The sequence below is a fragment of the Mustela putorius genome, unplaced genomic scaffold (genome assembly GCF_011764305.1).
Source record: "Mustela putorius furo isolate JIRA1106 unplaced genomic scaffold, ASM1176430v1.1 tig00000095_pilon_pilon_pilon, whole genome shotgun sequence".
NCBI lineage: Eukaryota > Metazoa > Chordata > Mammalia > Carnivora > Mustelidae > Mustela > Mustela putorius.
Genome location: NW_025421280.1, coordinates 26,147,938 through 26,165,189, shown reverse-complemented (window position 1 = coordinate 26,165,189; position 17,252 = coordinate 26,147,938). Strand labels below are relative to the sequence as shown.

Sequence of the window (17,252 nt, the reverse complement as noted above, 5' to 3'; positions counted from 1 at the left end):
GAATAGTCTTGGCATCCCTGAAGAAAATCAGTTGGCTGGTGCCTGTGTGGCTCAGTTGGTTAGGCGACTGCCTTCAGCTCAGGTCATGATCCTGGAGTCCAGGGATCGAGTCCCACATCGGGCTCCCAGGTCCACGGGGAGTCTGCTTCTCCCTCTGACCTTCTCCTCATTCATGCTCTCTCTCACTGTCTCTCTCTCAAGTAAATAAAATGTTTTAAAAAAAAAAAAAAAAGAAAATCAATTGGCCATATACGTATGGGTTTATTTTTGCCTTTTCAACTCTATTCCATTATCTATTTGCCTATCTTTAAGTGAATTGCATTTTTAAAAGATCACTGTGGCTGCTCTGAGACCAGAATGGAAGGCAAGGGGTGGAACCAGGAACATAGTCTAGAGGCTACTGCAGCTAGAATAGTCCAGAAATGCTGCTGGCCTAGTTAGAGTTATGGTAATAAACTAAAGTTTATTTATTTATTTAATTTTATATAAAGTAGATAGATCTTGGGGTGCCTGGCTGGCTCAGTCAGTGGAGCATGCGACTTGATTTCATCGTCCTAAATTTGAGCCTTAAGTTGGGCATGAAGCCTATTTTTAAAAAATGAAAAAAGTAGATCTTTGACTTCAGCGATGGAATCAACAGGACCTTCTGATAAAGTGTCTTGGATTTTTGGGGAAAGAGGAGATTCAAGGATAACTACTAGCTTTAGGCCTGAGCAACTAGATGAAAGGAGATACCATTAACTACTACAGGGAAGAGTGGAAGGCACATGGTTTAGGGAAGAAGAGTCTGGAAAGCAGAGATGTGCTTTGATCAGGCTACACTTGAAATATCCACTAATGAGCTATCCAATAGAAGGTTCAGGTAGGTAGTTGGGCACATGGACAAGGACTGAAGGCTGGAGATAAGCAATATAAAGATAGGGAGTCCTGGGCATAGAGATGACACTTTAAGCCACAAGACTTGAGGACATCACTATAAGAGAGTGTAGATAGAGAGGGGTCCATATCCCAGACCAAGGCCCATGGACTTACAGAAGTCAAGAAGAGAAGAACCCACAGAGACTGAGACTGAACTACCAATGAGGAGGACCCAAGAAAAAACAGTTTCAAGGAGAGAAGAGCAATCTGTGAAAAATGCTTCTTGGAGGCAAAGCAAGAGAAGAACCCAGGAGAGACCTTGGACTTAGCAACATGAAGGTCACTGGTGACTCAACAGAGGGAGGATAAAGGTGGAAGAGACTAGGTGGGGGAGGGGACCTGGAAGCAGCAATCACAAACACTGACATTTGATCACAAAGGAAAGTAAAGAAATGCAGGAGGTGCTAATAGACACAGTGTGTATTAATCATGTTTTTTATTTTCTGCTTTTTATTTATTTATCATGCTGACCTCATGTTCACAAGAACTATTACTTCATTACTGCTAGTCAGCTGGAGCGTTATGGACCTTCTTTCCTGCCTCACAGTCATGTTATGTCTTCCTTCCTCCTTCTTTCCCTGCTTTCTCCCTTTCTTTTCCTTAAGTATTCTTTATGTCCAGCAGCATAGAGCCCAATGCGGGGCTTGAACTCATAACCCTGAGACCAAGACCTGAGCTGAGATCAAGAGTTGGACACTTACCTGACAAAGTCACGCCGGCAAGTGCAAGACTCTGATGGGTGGCTTGTCCCACCCTGGATTCCTTACTCCCTCCCCTCTTCCCTTTAAAGCATTTACTATGGCTGGCTTGGGCATGAGGAAGGCTTCAACTTAATGGTTTCAGAAACTCTAGGCCCACATCATACTTGGCACACTAGCTGAGCAAAGACTCATTGAACTTAACTGAAGAAAAGGTAAAAGTTAGGTATGACAAACTGGCAGAGATGGAAACTAAAAGTCTGAAGGCAGAGCTCTGACATCTCCAGACTTAAACTGGGGCAAACAGAGAAGTCAAAATCTGGGGAGAGAACTGCTAGATTCCAGCATCAAAGAAGAGAGCAGAAGCCAAGGGAACACAGAGCTCTGCTGGGAGCCCCCCTTCTTGGTCTCTCTTCTAGGGCTGAGGACACAGTGGGTACTCATCCACTCTAGGAATGGAGAAAAGTGTTAAGGGGTTTTAATAGTATAGTATAGTATAGTATAGTATAGTATAGTATAGTATAGTTAAGGAGTTTAATAGTAACAGCAGCATGAGGAGAGAGAAGGAAGATAAAAAAAGATAATGGCCAAAGGACACTAGATTTGGGCAAGAGGAAGTTATGCATGAAAGAGAAAAACTGTTTTAGAGTGAAGGAAGAACAAGAGCCTTTAACCCACTGGAGGGCTCAATCTGAAAGTCTCAAGACATTTCTGAAGAAGAGGTGGTAGACAGTAGCTAATGACTATTGAGCTTTCTTCCGATCCAGGGTCAATACCCTAGAAAGCTTTGAATACTTTGAGAAGTACTTATACAAGGAACAGAAAAACCTTTACGCTCACTTCTTGTCTCACAAGGTATTCAAGGCCATGTTCCACTGGACAGCAGCTAAGGCATGCAGTCACCCCATCTGAGTCCCCCTTTGAAGGCTGAGCCTCCGCCCATGCCCAATGGAGCCATGTTACATGCCTTCATGCTCGGTGCCTTCCCTGCAGACCTGCCTGCCCCAGCCTAGAATGCAGTGCCTTCTTTCTCTGCCTGCGTAAAGATTTGCATCCAGATATGTGATCATCTCTTTGGGGCATGCTTGTGTCCCCCTGTCTGACTTCAGCTAGATTTTAGGGTCTTATCATCCATACTCATCTTGCTGCCAGGTGGCCTCCCTTGATCTAATTCCTTATCTGGCTAATTACTCATCACACTTCTCTGGCCCCCGGGTCCCCAGCACCATACTCTCCAATGTCTGACATTCCTGAAACCGTGAGCCTTCAGGAATCCCTGCTATCCCCAGTATCCCTGGGCCTGGCACAAAATGAAGTTTTACTGAGAAAATGAGATTAAATCCATGAGAATGAAATTTTTAAAAAAATTTTCTTTAGCTTTAGCCCAACTGTCCTATCAGCACCTACAATCATCTTCTAGCTCCTGTGAGCAGGAGGTGATGTCATATTCTAGTGAACCCATGGGAGCTCTGGGAAAATCAGGGCGGGTGGCATGTTAGCACCAGTGTTCTAGAGAAAACTGCCAAATCTCTATCCAACCACTTCCTATTTGTCTAACTTCAGGCAAGTTCTTACTCAGATCTAGTTCTTTATCTAGAAACTCTGTGAGGAACCACCCACTTTCTATGGTTACTGGGAAGTTTACCTGAAGGAAATCATTGTTTTCACCATCATCAACCACTGTGTTCTGACAGAGGCACTCTGTAACTGTCACTAAAATGAATGAGGGGTACTTACTTATTTGTGAAACTTTCTAAAACACTCTGCATGTTACTTTACTTAAAGAAACCACTTCAAAAGGGGTTTTGCTGTGCCCCTAGATTTAGGATAGTTTTAGGAAATTTAAAATGAACAAAATTCAAGTCTTAGGAAAAGTACTCCAGAGACAGCAAGAATTTCCTTTGGCACTAGATCAAGCCTAGCTAAGCCAAACCTAAGAGCAAAGCTAAAAACTACAAGCAGGTTAAGAACAGAGTGCTGGCGGCGCCTGGGTGCCTCAGTGGGTTAAAGCCTCTGTCTTAGGCTCAGGTCATGATCTCAGGGACCTGGGATCGAGCCCTGTGTGGGGCTCTCTGCTCAGCAGGGAGCCTGCTTCCCTTCCTCTCTCTCTGCCTGCCTCTCTCCCTACTTGTGATCTCTGTCAAATAAATAAATAAAATCTTAAAAAAAAAAAAAAGAACAGAGTGCTGGCACTAAGTTGACTGGGATCTAATGAAACTCCTTAAGGATGACGAAAAGAAAAATTTCAACTCTGAAATTCTACTTCCCAGGTTCGGACGAGTAGATCCTATCTTGCTAACACTATCTAGCTTTGGGAAATTCCAAACCATAAATTCCTTCTCTGACTCCCCACGTGCTTTGAACAGGCATGCTGAAAGCCAAATGCTCACTGACAGAACTGGAATACTAAATATGGGGACACAGACCTTTAGAAAAGGGGCACATCATTCAGTTGACAGTTTATGTCTTGCCACTTGCATAAGTTCTAAGGTCAAAATTAAATCATCTCTTTTTAATAATTAGAATTTAGTCTATATTACAGGCAATGTCAATCTGTAGAAATACTGGAGGAATTAAGAAAGTCGTGCAAATTTCTACTAGTAGAAAATACCTAACGTCGCATATGTAAAAATCAAATTAAAAAATAAATTCAGGGGCGCCTGGGTGGCTCAGTAGGTTGGACCTCTGCCTTCGGCTTGGGTCATGATCTCAGGATCCTGGGATCAGGCCCCATGTTGGGCTCTCTGGTCAGCAGGAGACCTGCTTTCCCCTCTCTCTCTGCCTGCCTCTCTGCCTACTTGTGATTTCTGTCAAATAAATAAATAAAATCTTTTTTTTTTTTAAAAAGAGGGCACCTGGGTGGCTCAGTGGGTTAAGCCTCTGCCTTCGGCTCAGGTCATGATCTCAGGATCCTGGGATCAAGTCCCGGGTCGGGCTCTCTGCTCAGCGGGGAGCCTGCTACCCCCCCCCATTCTGCCTGCCTCTATGACCACTTGTGACCTCTCTCTCTCTTTGTCAAATAAATAAGTAAAATCTTAAAAAAAAAAAAAAGAAAAAGAAAAAGAAAGAAATTCAGAGAAATCTTTTCTCCCTAAGAAAAGCTATGAAGGGCCTTAATTGTAGTACCTATTATGTTGCCTAAAAGCCAACTTCTAACATTATCTTTTTATAGTTTCTTTTTAAAGATTTTGAAAATTTATTATTTTGACAGAGAAAGAAAGACAGCACAAGCCTGGGATTGTGACCTGAGACGAAGGCAGACATTTAACTGACTGAGCCACCCAGGCACCCAGAAACTTTTTAGTTTCAAATGCCCTATCCCATGTACCACATGACTTGCTCCTGAACAGATATGATAATGGCCATTCTCCATCATCCCTTTATTCACTATATATAAAGAGGTTTTTGTCCTAAAACCTATTCCCATTCCCCAGCATTCACTTTCTACTGTACTCAAGTTCTACAAACACAAAGTTGGGCTATACTTTCATAGATTCTATAAAGGAAATACAGAAACAACCCTGGAACTTCCAAAGCCTGATTTCCTTAGATTGAAAATGTAAACAGACTCTAAAACAACAGGGTCTGATGGCCCCAAGGCAAGATTTTCATTAAGAGAAAAAAATCAACTATTTCCTGAATCTTATTTGCTCATTTCTAATTTTCTTTCTATATTAAGTAGGCAAAACAATGCTAATATGTGACCCTTGTGATTAATTTAAAATCTATTATGTCTACAAATGTAACTTAGATTCCAAAATAACTTTCATTTGTCAGATTAACCAACTACTAGGTAAACTAATTCATGAAAACTGAAATAAATGGGAAGCCATTATCTCCACTCTTGAGAACCCAACCTCTCCAAGTGTGGTTTGGGATCGGCAGCATTGGTACCCTTGGGAGCCTGTTAGAAACATGGGCTCTTGGGCCCCATAGGGACCTGTTACATCAGAACTTGCATTGCGGTAAGGTTCCCAGGGAAATTTGCGGCATGTCCAGCCAGACAGATGCTCTAAAGCACCACTGTCTGGTATTTTCTGCAATTATGGAATTGCTCTCTATCTGTGCTAACACAGTAGCCACTAGTCACATGTGGCTACTGAACTTTTGAAATGTACCTAGTGCAACTGAGTAACTGAGTATTTAATTTTAATTCACTTTAATTTAAAAAGATATCCAGTGAGTGACTACTACATTGAACAGTACAGCTCTCTAGTGGATCATTGGATACCTGCAAGCACTGGGTCACTACAGCCAGCCACAACTGAAAACCCAGCAACATGGAGCGCAACTCACCTGTCGTTCCAATATGCAGAACGACTTGAAGAAAGACCAGTCCTCTTCAGCTGCTCTCCCAGAACATCAGGTATGGAGCATGGATCTCCAGATGATACTGTGATCATTCTGCTTCCTTTCTCAATCAGGTTTCCAAAATTTACCCCTCAGCTCGAGTTTTCATGCTGATTTCTTTGAAATCTTATTACTGGACAAAAAAATGAGCCCCTAGCCTTGGATGAGAGGCAGCTTCCAGGCTGGGGGTGGGGGGGCACCTGAGATCTGAGGATCCTCAAGGGTACAGTACATGACCGCACAGTTGCGAGTGGGGAGTGGGGGTGGGCCCAGAGCTTACAACAGATTTTTATGACCCAAACACTGGTTAAGAACCATGGGAGGAGGGAAGAACTTTGGAGCCTGAGAGTCTTGACAGACAGCCCTCAACCCTAGCCTAATAACCCTCATAAACCCCTCACGAAGGTAACCAAAGAAGCAAAAGAAACAAACTACACAGAAAATGTAAAATGTTTTAAAATTTATTCTAAAAAAACAAGGCCATGCAAAATAATTCACACAACCCTTGGCAAATGAGAGAAAATTTTCTGCCTTACTCGTCTCATACAAGATATGAATGAGCACATCATCAGTTTGAAATCAGAAAATGCAAAGCTATACCTCCTCCCTGAAGAGCTTAGGGTATAGCTGAAGGTCAGAAGATCATTCAAGAAGACTGGTTATCCCTTACATAGAAAGTCTCCGGCTGACTTGGGCTGAATCTAAACTAAGGTGGTGTATTCCAAAGTCCTTTACAACTCCACTGCATAGCCCAAAGGAAAAACAATATACAGTTCACTAATCTAAGACTATTCAGCTATGACAAAATAATGCACAAGCACTTGGAGCTGCCTTCCAAATCATGCAGAAAGGTTGTTAAGTAAGAATTCTGATTTAAGGAGAGTAGATGTGCCTTCCCTCTTTAAACACAATTATGGTGACAAAACAGTTTGAAAGGTCCCACATGCAAGACGAAAAATTCTTTCTTGCTAGACAGTTGAACTAAACTGACTTCAGGGGCTATGAAGGGTTCAGCAGGTACACTGAGAGAAGACAGCAGGGTCAGAAAGACTTGGTTGATGACAGACACAATCTGCTTCCCCTCCCAGGCTGATAACCTATCAGGCTGCAGAGTTTACTATGAGGAAAGACCCACCCAAGCCATTTGCTCCCGAGTAGAGTTAAATGATTCCCCTGAGGACTCAACACTGTTGGCTGGACTTGAGTGACTTTTAGGGTCTTGCGTTCAGACTGTTGTCTGGACTTGGATGACTGTTGGGGCTATATCCAAAGAAGTGGGGGAGATCTGAAGCATCTAAGTCTCAAAATAAAAGCCCCAGGGGTCTTTCTACTTCAGAAGGAAACCAGGGAACAGCTACCTAACAACCACGTTGTCATGCATGTATAATGCCCCACTATTCAATTTCCTAGCCCAAAAGAAAAAATCTTGAAGAATAGCAAGAAAGATGTGACTGACTGTACACCATTGTAAAGCCTATCTAGGGGAGGTGTGTATTGCTATAAGAAAAACAGTGCAGCCTTGGGGCTATAACGGGGTGACAGATGCTGGAATAACACCACACGTGAGCAGAGCTCATTCCTTAAGCAGCTCCCTACCTAGAAGAGAAGGAACTCAAGAAGCTCCACAAACCAAAGCTCCTCCACCCAAAGTGCTGCCTCTGTGGTTCCTGGGTGTGAAGAGGACATCCCCCACCCCCACCCCCCAGCTCCTCCTAAACCTTTTAGAATCTTCAGTGCCACAAATTTTACTATATGCTAGGTGCCAGGCATCATGCATGGTTCTGGGAATACAAAGGAAAATAGGACAAAGCCCCTGTTCTCAGACTAGTCTAGCAGACAGGGTATCACACAAGGGCACCCTCTCCTGGCCCATCTCTTTTTTTCTGCCAGTGCCAGGAATCCCCACTACTCAGCACGCACCTGTTATGACAACTCTTTATAAATTAGTCTCCCACACACTCCCACTTCTGTATGAGCCCCGAGAGGGCAGAGAACATCTTAGGCATCTTGGTTTCTCTAGCACCCAGCACAGTGCTCCAACAGGTAGAATGAACATGGTAAAGGAGCAGGGGATAACACTCTGAACTTTTCAGATAGAGGCTATGAAACTGCAGAGTGGACAATTCACAAGAAGCAAAGGAAAGTTTGAAGAACAAATGTATGCCAAATCTACCTTTTGTCTCTCCCTTCCTGTGGCTGCTGCTCACTTGGCTTTGGCATAACCCCGCCTCCCTAAAGGGTTCTAGTGGTTGTACTGTCCACACCACCAGACCCTGGTCCCATCCCCAAGGATCATCCTTCACCCCAAACAGGCCCCATTCAACAAGGCCCCATCCTCCAAAAGGACTTCAGTCCTTGCCTATTTTCTAATAATTTGAGCAGGCACCAAACACAATGGATTGCCTTGTAAAGCAGATTCTACCATCCCTGGCTGGCTGACAAGTGGTGGATGGAGGTAGGTAGGTAGGACAGGTCGTCTTTCTTTTTTTAAGATTTTTTTTTTTTAAAGATTTTATTTATTTATTTGACAGAGAGAGATTACAAGTAGACAGAGAGGCAGGCAGAGAGAGAGAGAGAGTGAGAGAGGCAAGCAGGCTCCCTGCTGAGCAGAGAGCCTGATGCGGGACTCGATCCCAGGACGCTGAGATCATGACCTGAGCCAAAGGCAGCGGCTTAACCCACTGAGCCACCCAGGCGCCCCTTTTTAAGATTTTTTTAAAAATTTATTTATTTGATACACAGAGAGAGAGAGAGCACAAGCAGGGGAACAGCAGGCAGAGAAAGAAGCAGCAGCAAGAATTCCTGCTGAGAAAGGACCCTAATGCGGTGCTCGATCCCAGGACCCTGGGATCATGATCTGAGGCTACCACAGATACTTAACCAACTGAGCCACTCAGGTGCCCCAGGCCAGGTCGTCTTAAAACTACTGTGATTGTTCCCACGGCAACTGAAATAAAATCCAAACTCCTTCCTGAGACTTGTGGGCTCTGCACAGTCCTGGTTCCAACCTGTCTGCACACTGAACTCAGGACTTTGCGTCTCTGGCTCTGCTTTCTTCCAGGTCTTTCCCACCTCTGGGACTCTGAAAGTGCGGTGTTCTCTACATCTGACTTCCCACAGCATGCTATGTATGCCTTTTCTTAGAGCTTTTCTCACAATGTATTCTTAGTTTTTGCTACTTTTCCTCTCCCTCTATGAGCTTGAGAGCAGGGACTATGTCGGCACCCAGCTGGGTGTCCCCCGCACAGTAAGTGTCTAATAAATATTTGCTGAGTTAACAAAAAGGCGGCTCTCCATCCCTCCATCCAGCTCCCCCACCAACCTTTTTTCCTGATGGTTCCCGCACCAAGTCACCCCCATCTCCTCATTCCTGAGACCCACTGCCCACAACTCTCTCCATTATCTGCTCTCAGAACTCCCCACCTCAGAAGTCCCACTAATGGATCCATTTACCTGCCCACCCTTCACTTACTCCCATCTCTCAGCCGTTACCCCCCCCCCGCCCCCGCTGGCTGACAAGTGGTGGATGGAGGTAGGTAAGCCCATTCCTCTCGCCCCAGGACGGGCCCTTACAACCCATCACCCGCCGCTTAGCCCCATAAAGCCTTCAATCCGTTGGGTTTTAACCTCCTAAGTCCCCTAGGCTTCAGAACCCCGCCTTCAGTCCTCCCAGTGCCCCCACATCTCCCCTTCCCGCTCCCCGCCCAGAGATGCTCCCCGCCTCTGACCCCTCACCCCCTCACCCCTCGAGCTCCCTCCCAGACTTGGCCCTGGCTCCTGGGCCCGCCCCCTTCTCTGCCGTGACTTTGGGTGGCCCCCCCGCGCCCCCGTCGAGCCCGCGCAGCACCTGGCCTGCGCCTCCTCCAGGCTCTGGTCGGTGATGGCCATAATCTGCTGCAGGACCTCGCCTGTGTCGGGGCCCGGAGGGGGCCCGGGCGGTGGGCGGCGCGGGGCCGGCAGAGGCGGCGCGGGGCGCTGTGGGCGCGGCGGGGAGTCCATCGGCTGCTGGGCCCGGCAGGCGCAGAGGGAGATCCGCCCGGCCTGGAGCGCTCACAAGGGCGCCGCAGCCAACCCCCGCCACCCGCGGGCTGCGCGCGCGCGCCCCGAGCCCCACCCCTCGCCGTCGCCTCCAGCCAACCGCCGCCAGCCAGAGGCCGAGTTCCGCCCACGGACACGCCCCGCCGTCTCCGCCAGCCAACTGCTGCCGCCTGGGCCGCTGCGCCCCGCCCACGGACACGCCCCCAACGGCCCCTTTCAACGGCCCAGGACTCGGTTGCGAGTTGCCGAGGCAACAGCTCTTCGCACCTTCAACCACCTTTTTCCACTCGCATACCTCCGCCTCCCTCACCTGCTCCGAGCAAGGATTCCTGCTTAGAGACCTTAATCCTTCTTAGGGCCCCTCCCGTCTCCTCAGAGCCGCCGCACTTCCTCAGAGAGGTCCCGCATTTCCTGAGAGACTCTCCAGCCTCCTCAGAGAACAGCCTCTCATCTCCTCAGCGCCCTCGACTTTTCACCATAGCACCCACTTCTCCTGAGCCCCCATGCCTTAGAGCCGTCACTCCTCACAGGTCCCCATTCTTCCTCAATGACCCCATATCTCAGATCCCCCCACCTCCTCAGGAACCCACACATCTCTTCCAAATCCCCACTTCTCAGGTACCCCACTCTTCCCTTAAGCTACCCTTTCCTTCTCAGAAATCCCTGATTCTCAGATCCCCACCAACACCCACCATTCATCTCTAGAAGCCCTGAGTCCCAAACCCCTCCTCAGTCCCCTAATGGTCCCCTCAGTTTAAGCCCCATCAGATGCGTCACTAGGTCTCCCAGCCTACTGGTTCTTCCTCCTTGGAGTTTTCCACGAGGGGTGTAGAAGTGTGAGGTGATGGTGGCTGAGTGATTTTCTCAGCTGCACAATCAATTCTCCTTTCAAAATGACCTTGGGTTTATTCATTCCATCTACTGCAATCAGGTCCTAGAATACCCACTACTTAAGGATGCTTCCTGAGGGTCTCCTCTGAGGCATACCCCAAGAGCGAATCTCCACAGGTCTTTGTTCCTAGCCATTAGAACTTATGGCATCTGACAAGGATCGTCATGTGAGAGAAAGGGAACGGGACTGGACATGAATCACTTCAAAGTCATTGGGACTTGCTGGAGCCTCTTTGCTCTGAGGGCAGATTCCAGATGCAGCCTCATAAAGGCTCCTCACCCTCTCTGGGACCACTTCAGGGCAGGACCCATCTTCTTCCCATTGCTGATGGAAAGGAAACTCAAAACATCTGGTGTGATTGGATTGGAGGACTCCAAAAAAGGCAGCAGGGAATGGAAATGAGTGATGTGGGTCAGTATTAGGAACCACATCGAAAGCACACTGGGCCCCACTAAGAGGAAGTGCTAGAACTTGTGGGGCCCAGAGAGAGCTGTTGCCCTGGGCAAAAGTTCAGCCCTGCACAGGAAACCTTAAAATTGTGAGTAATTTTGGTGTGCTTCAGAGAACAGTGGTGGGGGCACAAGGCGGAAATCTTTAGGGACCGAATCTTAAAGGGAGGAGAGATTTACAAGAGAGGGGAAAAACAATGGGACAAGATGGCAAAGGAGACCAGAGGAGTGTGGGTTAGAACCTGGGGGAAGCTGACATAGAGGCAAATGAAACAGAGCCACTTTTGGGAGGCCTTCAAGGGCCCCACCCCATAGGAAATGGCTTTGGCACCCAAATTTGTCTGTCCAATAGGCCTGGAGCTCCACAGAAGCAAGGACTGCATCTTTCATGGTCCTGCGCCCAGACCCATGGTGGACAGGGCTCACTTGGGTCACCATTTCTGGAGATTCTGGCCTCAGGTCCTGCTTCTGATCTTGGACCCTGAAGTACCCAGCAACCCAGTTTATTCTTGCCTAACAGAGCTATCTTAGGGCAGGGGGAGTTTTCCCCAAGGGAAACCTAGCCTCATATAATGTAGAAGGACTTAGATGTTTTTGATTCTTCCATGACATGTGCTTTAGTGGTTGAAGAATCTGGCCTATAATGGGAGGCCTAGGTCCACATTCTAGCCATTATGTAGCATGTGAATCTTAAGTAGAGCTATAACTCTGTCTACTCCCTGGTGAAGTGGAAGCAGAGAATCCAGATTCTGGTCTACACTGTACCTGCAGGGTGGATCTCTGAGCATCTGAAAGGGGGCTCCTCATGGCATGTCTGAAGCCTTGGGGCGGGGGGCTTGAGGTGAGGAGGGGAAAATCAGACTAGGGTGTAACCAAACCTGGACATTGTGGGGATCGAAAACTCTTTCCCTGGGGGCGTCTCTAGTCCCTTGATTCATCTCTGTGACCTTTGGAAGCTGTGTAACCACAGGCCAGGTGGCAACCTCTCTGAGCCGTAGTCCTCATGTGAAAATAAGTGTGCCTCTACAGAAGATGCAAGTAACGATTAAATAATGTACCTACAGTGCTTATCAGTGTGCCAGGCACATCCGAGGAGCTTGAGGAATGGCAGCTCTCAAATCCTACTTCCTGCTCCACAGGCTCCACTTCCCTTGGCCTGTAGGTATGGATGGATCTAGGTGTAGGGGTGGACAATTGACGGCTGACAATTAATAACCTGGACCCAGGCGAAAGGGCAGGCAGGAGAAAGAGGGTTCACACAGGTCAGAGACCACTGTGGGCTCCAGAGGACAGAGACAGATAGGAGTGGTGAGTTAGAGGCAGGGGAACACACAGAATGGATGCAAGACCTCCAAAAGGAGAGATGGAGAGGCTCAGTCAGATCAAGCCACTTTTGACCTCAAGGTTGTGAGTTGAGTCCCGTGTTGTGTATAGGATTTAAAGGGAAAGAGAGCGAGAGAAACAACCGTGCAGTGATCAAAGAGGAAAGAGAACAGGACTGAGAAGATCCTAGCCTAGCCTGAGCTGAGCTGGACAATTCTGGGACACAGGGACAGATGGACTATCTGACTTGATGACAGAAAATGCTCTGGAGACCTCAGTGGAAAGAAAGGTTTACTCCTTGTATCAAGCTCTCCCCACAGACCCCCCCTCAATTCTAATCGGGACAGGCAAGACCCCAGAAGCTCCAAGAGGCCACAAACCTTTTCCTAGCTCATGCTCAGCACCCCTCAGTCCATGCCCCTAAAGACTCCGCTTCTGGCAGATGGTACATCCCTGGGCCAGCCTTATTACCCTGTCGCACTGGGCAGAGTGGCCTGAGACAGCCCTCCTCTCCCCGGTCTAACACCCACACCGCCATGGACAAGGAAGTGGTCCACAGGGTTTACCAGGGATGGGCAGTAAAACCAGAAAATGTCAGTTAAAAAACCCCACGGCCTGAGATGATTGAAGAGCAGATTCCTGAACCCCCTCTGACTCTCTCCTGGGCATTCCAAGATGACCCCGAGGCCCTACAGCAGGCAGAGCCATGAGCCCAGGGAAGGCTGGCAGGGGAGCTGTGCCATGCAGACTGAGGGTCTGTCCTGCAGCTCAGGTTGAGCCCGGTGCATTTACAAGCAGACGGGGGCTCTAATAGGGCATTTGCATCAGCACACTGAAGTCCCAGGCTGGCTACAGGGTGGAGTCCATCAGGGGGTGGCCGTTCTCTGGAAGCATGATGCGTGTGCTGGCCCCTGTTCGGGTGGAGGGAGCATAGCGGGCAGACTCGTGGGGCGACCGGCGAAGGCACAGACAGCAGAGGAGGCGGCGGAAGGTGCGACGCATCTCAGCGTCTCGGCACGAGTACACCACAGCGTTGACCAGTGAGTTGGCCTCCGCCAAGAGTAGGAAATACTTCTCCACGGCCAGAACGTTGCAGGACTTGCAGCCCAGACCGTCCAGGAGCAGCACCACCTGGCCTGGTGTCCAGCAGACCACGAATGCTCCTGCAGGATGGGGCCCAAGGTGAGTGGGGCTGGTTCTGGGGGCCCAGCACCCCCAGCTCTGAGCTCAGGGCCGGAGTGTCAGGCCTGACACTCTTGTCTGATGTGTCTGCCAGAAAGGGATACCTTTCCTAACAGGTACACTAGACAGGGCGCTGGACCCTTCTACGTGGAGATTTGTTCTATGGGGGAAAGGAGGTCACTTTGGGACAGGCCAGTTACTTGGTGGGGGAAGGGGGGCTCATAGGGAAGAATCACTCCTTGTTCTTGGTGGGGTAGGCAGTATATCCACATGGGATGTACCTTGCTGCCTCCCCCATTCAGACCCCTCTCCAGCCGGACTGACCTCATCACTCCCGGCTAAGAACTCTGGAGGGCTTCCCACAGAACTCAAAACGAAATCTGATTCTTGCCTGTGCCCTTCGAGGCGGTGCTGACCTTCTCTCCTGCTTCTCTCCAGCCACACGGGCCTCCTCTCCTCTTTGGAGGCACTGGCCCGGTCCTGTAGGGCTCTGACCTTCTGTTCCCTCTGCCTGGAACTCTTCCCTTCCCCAGCATTCAGGTCTCTGCTCAGATGTCACCTCCTTGGAGAACATTCCCCACCCAAATGATCCCCTCCCGTGTCTCGTGGGAGTTGGGGTGGGGAGGGGGCGGACAGCACGGTTCTGGCAACCCTGGGCCAGCGGAAGGGCCCTCACTCACCCAGGATAATGACAACGGTCTTGACTAGGCTGAGTGTGGTCTCTCGGTAGCGGGGGTGGCAGCTGACGTGCTCCGCCATGCGCTGCACCCTCCGCCTCACGTAGAAGAAAATGCGGGTATAGACAGCCACCATGAGCAGGAAGACAAGCAGGCTGGACAGTGCCCAGACAGCCAGGTAGGAGCGGCTGAGCAGAGGGGCCATGCGTGAGCAGCGGTCCAGGGCGCAGAGGCAGTGCCACGAGTGGGCGGGCAGCAGCCCCAGGCCCAGCGCGGCCACCCACACCCCCACGATGAGCAGGACAACGCGGCCGCGGGGCAGGCGGCTATGCAGCTGCACGGCCATCACGCTGCGGTGCCGCTCCACGGCGATGGCTAACAGTGTGGCCACCGAGGCGGTCAGGCTTGTGTCCAGCAGGCCCTGCCGCACGAACCAGCCCTCCAGCGAGAGTCTGGCGGTACGAGGGCCCGTGTGAAACATGAGGAAGAGGTAAGCCACGCCTGCAAAGAGGTCGGCCGCGGCCAGGTTGCCGAGCAGGTAGTAAATGGGCTGATGGAAGCGGCGGTTGGAGGCGATAGCTGCGATCACCAGCAAGTTAGTCAGGAGCACCAGAACGCTGACGGTCAGCCCCAGGGCCACCACAACCACATCTTTGGGCCGCCAGTGGGAGCTGAGCTCCTTGCCACTGTTGTTGTAGAAAAAGCCGATGGTCTCATTGTAGTAGCACCGGCCCATGGTGGCCATCTGGGGGCACAGAGGGAGAGGTCAGTGCAGGTGGCATTTGTTGGAAGGGCACAGGAAGGAGCAGCAGCCAGAGGGGAGGGTCAGGACAGGAAGGCAAGGGTCTCAAACTCAGATGCCTCAGAGTAAAGTGGTGCTGGTGAATGATGTGGGAAACAAAGGCAGAAGAAAAATTATTAAATTTCCTTATCAATAGCCCACTGACAAGTTTTTGAAACAAGCAGAGTGACATTCTTCTAGGGACTCAATGGCCTTGATGTTAATACTTTGCTAAGGGCAAAAGGCAATCCTGGCCCAATCACCCCCCCCCCAACATCCTGTAAGTCTACTTTAACATATAAAAATTCCTTTGGAAATTTCCTTTATCTCTCAACTCCCCAAGATACATGGTGGCAATCATCTTCCAAGCATATGGCCCACCAGTAGACATCGGAAGGGTCGCATGACTCAGGTTTTACCTGACCTTTTCTCAACAAGAGCTAGCCCTCTCAAGGTCCTGGGAACCTTGCTTCCAGAATTCCTTAGAGACTTAGGCTATCCCTAACCCCCTCCCAACTTGAGAGTATATAATGGGCCACTTGCAATCTCAACTCCAGTGCAGCTCTTTCTGCCCATGGGTCCTGTCCCAAGCTTTAATAAAACCACCTTTTGTACCAAAGATGTCTCAAGAATTCCTTCTTGGCCATCCTTCTTTCCTACATCAGGGAGCAGATCCACCAGAGCGGACAACTTCCCCAGAAGTTGGGCAGCGGGTTTTGGGCGCGAGAACTCCCGAAGCGGGCGGGGCATTTGGGCATTACGAGTGGGACAGAAGACCCTGGCGGCCTCCCAGACAAAGGGGGCGGTCAGGGAGGCGGTGGCCCGCCGGGCCTCCAGGCGCCCCTAGGCTGGCTGGAGGAGGAGCTGGGGCAGAGGGGAGGAGGGGGCGGTGCCCAGGCCCCATAGGCACGTGCCGCACCCTCCCCGGGACCCGCGCCCACCCACCACCGTCAGTACCTGCCTCACCTGGGCCGCCTGTCACGCCACAGACGGGATGGCCTCCCAGAGGGCCGGGGTAGGCCCCAGACCCATAGCCTGGAGTCCACCGCAGGAACGGAGGAGCGTCCGGGTGCGCTGGGCGCGGGCAGCAGAGAGAGCACGGGAGGCGGGGTCCCGACCCTGCCCCTGCCTGGGCGCGGCGCCCCGCCCCCGCCACCTAGGGGAGCCCCGCCCCGTCTCCGCCACCTGGGGGAGCCCAGCCCCCGCAGCCGCGGTAAGGACAAGGTCTCCCGGAACCGCAGCACCCCCCTCATTTCCTCCCGGCCTCTCCGTCGCCCCTCTCCACTTCCGGCGCGGGACCCCCGCCCCCGTCCTCGCCCACCTCACACGCACGCAGTTTCGAGCCTTCCGGGGGCTGAGTCACTCACTGCACCAGAATTCCCGCGGTGACCTCGGACAGCCTGGGCGAAGCTCCGGGTGGTCTCAGGGTCCGCGCCCCCGCCCGCCCCACCCCGCCCGCTCCCTGGCATCCAATCCGTCGCCGAGTTCCAAGCCACGCCCTGATCCGACTGGGCTCCCACAGCCCGGACCCCCGCCCCGCCGCCGCTTCTCCAGCGCTGAGATGCCCCGCGCTGCGGCCTGCGGTGCCCCTCGGACCTCTCCTGCCCCAGCTGACCCTCGAGCCACACTTAAGTTTCTCGAAATCCCGCCCCCGCGCCCTCCGCCCCGGCCCCGCAGCCCCCTGCCCGGCCCCGGCTTGTGCCGGTCCCGGGCTCCCACGGCCCAGAGCACACAGCTCCATTGTCCCGGTTATCTGCACTTTGTTATATTTGTTTGATTATGCAGGCCCGGATCGGGGACGTGGAGCTCCGGGAGGGCCGGGCGGGTGTGACTCAGCCTGGTGTCCTGGCCCAGCCAGTACTACCTGTAGGTGTTCAAGGATGTTTGGGAATGAAAAGGGGGCCTTGGTTCCTCTGGTGGGTTAAACGGGGTCAAAGGATGCGG

The 17,252-nt window shown here is 50.8% G+C and overlaps 2 protein-coding genes across 10 annotated transcripts in view; both read right to left on the bottom strand.

The window, feature by feature from the left end:
* PBX4 (PBX homeobox 4) overlaps positions 1-16,636 on the bottom strand; it is a 42,026-nt gene extending 25,390 nt beyond the window's left edge. The window contains exon 1 of one of the 3 annotated variants that reach the window (XM_045081014.1): positions 16,275-16,636. In XM_045081014.1, the coding sequence (XP_044936949.1) occupies positions 16,275-16,561 (287 nt within the window). In that variant the 5' untranslated portion in view covers positions 16,562-16,636. Of the gene's footprint in view, positions 1-5,912; positions 8,515-9,813; positions 10,061-16,274 lie in introns of those variants that run through there. The other 2 variants (XM_004760848.3, XM_004760850.2) reach the window with 2 other exon arrangements.
* Positions 12,947-16,735, bottom strand: LPAR2 (lysophosphatidic acid receptor 2). Of its 7 annotated transcripts, none has more exons than XM_045081034.1 (4): positions 16,630-16,735; positions 14,531-15,272; positions 14,267-14,374; positions 12,947-13,831 (listed from the first exon to the last, which is right to left on the bottom strand). In XM_045081034.1, the coding sequence occupies exons 2-4, from the start codon at positions 15,270-15,272 to the stop codon at positions 13,518-13,520; spliced, it is 1,164 nt and encodes a 387-aa protein (XP_044936969.1). In that variant the 5' UTR covers positions 16,630-16,735; the 3' UTR covers positions 12,947-13,517. The 7 variants fall into 7 exon arrangements, with proteins under 7 accessions (XP_044936969.1, XP_044936961.1, XP_044936966.1 ...); XM_045081026.1 differs by lacking the exon at positions 16,630-16,735 and adding an exon at positions 16,275-16,391 and having other exon boundaries at positions 14,531-15,405; XM_045081031.1 differs by lacking the exon at positions 16,630-16,735 and adding an exon at positions 16,275-16,390.
* Positions 16,736-17,252: the final 517 nt, after the last annotated feature.

What these genes read in the sequence shown, in the direction of transcription:
- LPAR2 (XM_045081034.1), bottom strand. Translation starts at nt 15,272, where the DNA reads ATGGCCACCATGGGCCGGTGCTACTACAATGAGACCATCGGCTTTTTC. An exon ending in GACCGTTGTCATTATCCTGG is followed by an intron (nt 14,375 to 14,530) that starts GTGAGTGAGGGC and finishes ATGCTGGGGAAG; the next exon opens with GGAAGAGTTCCAGGCAGAGG. An exon ending in GGAGAGAAGCAGGAGAGAAG is followed by an intron (nt 13,832 to 14,266) that starts GTCAGCACCGCC and finishes CCCATCCTGCAG; the next exon opens with GAGCATTCGTGGTCTGCTGG.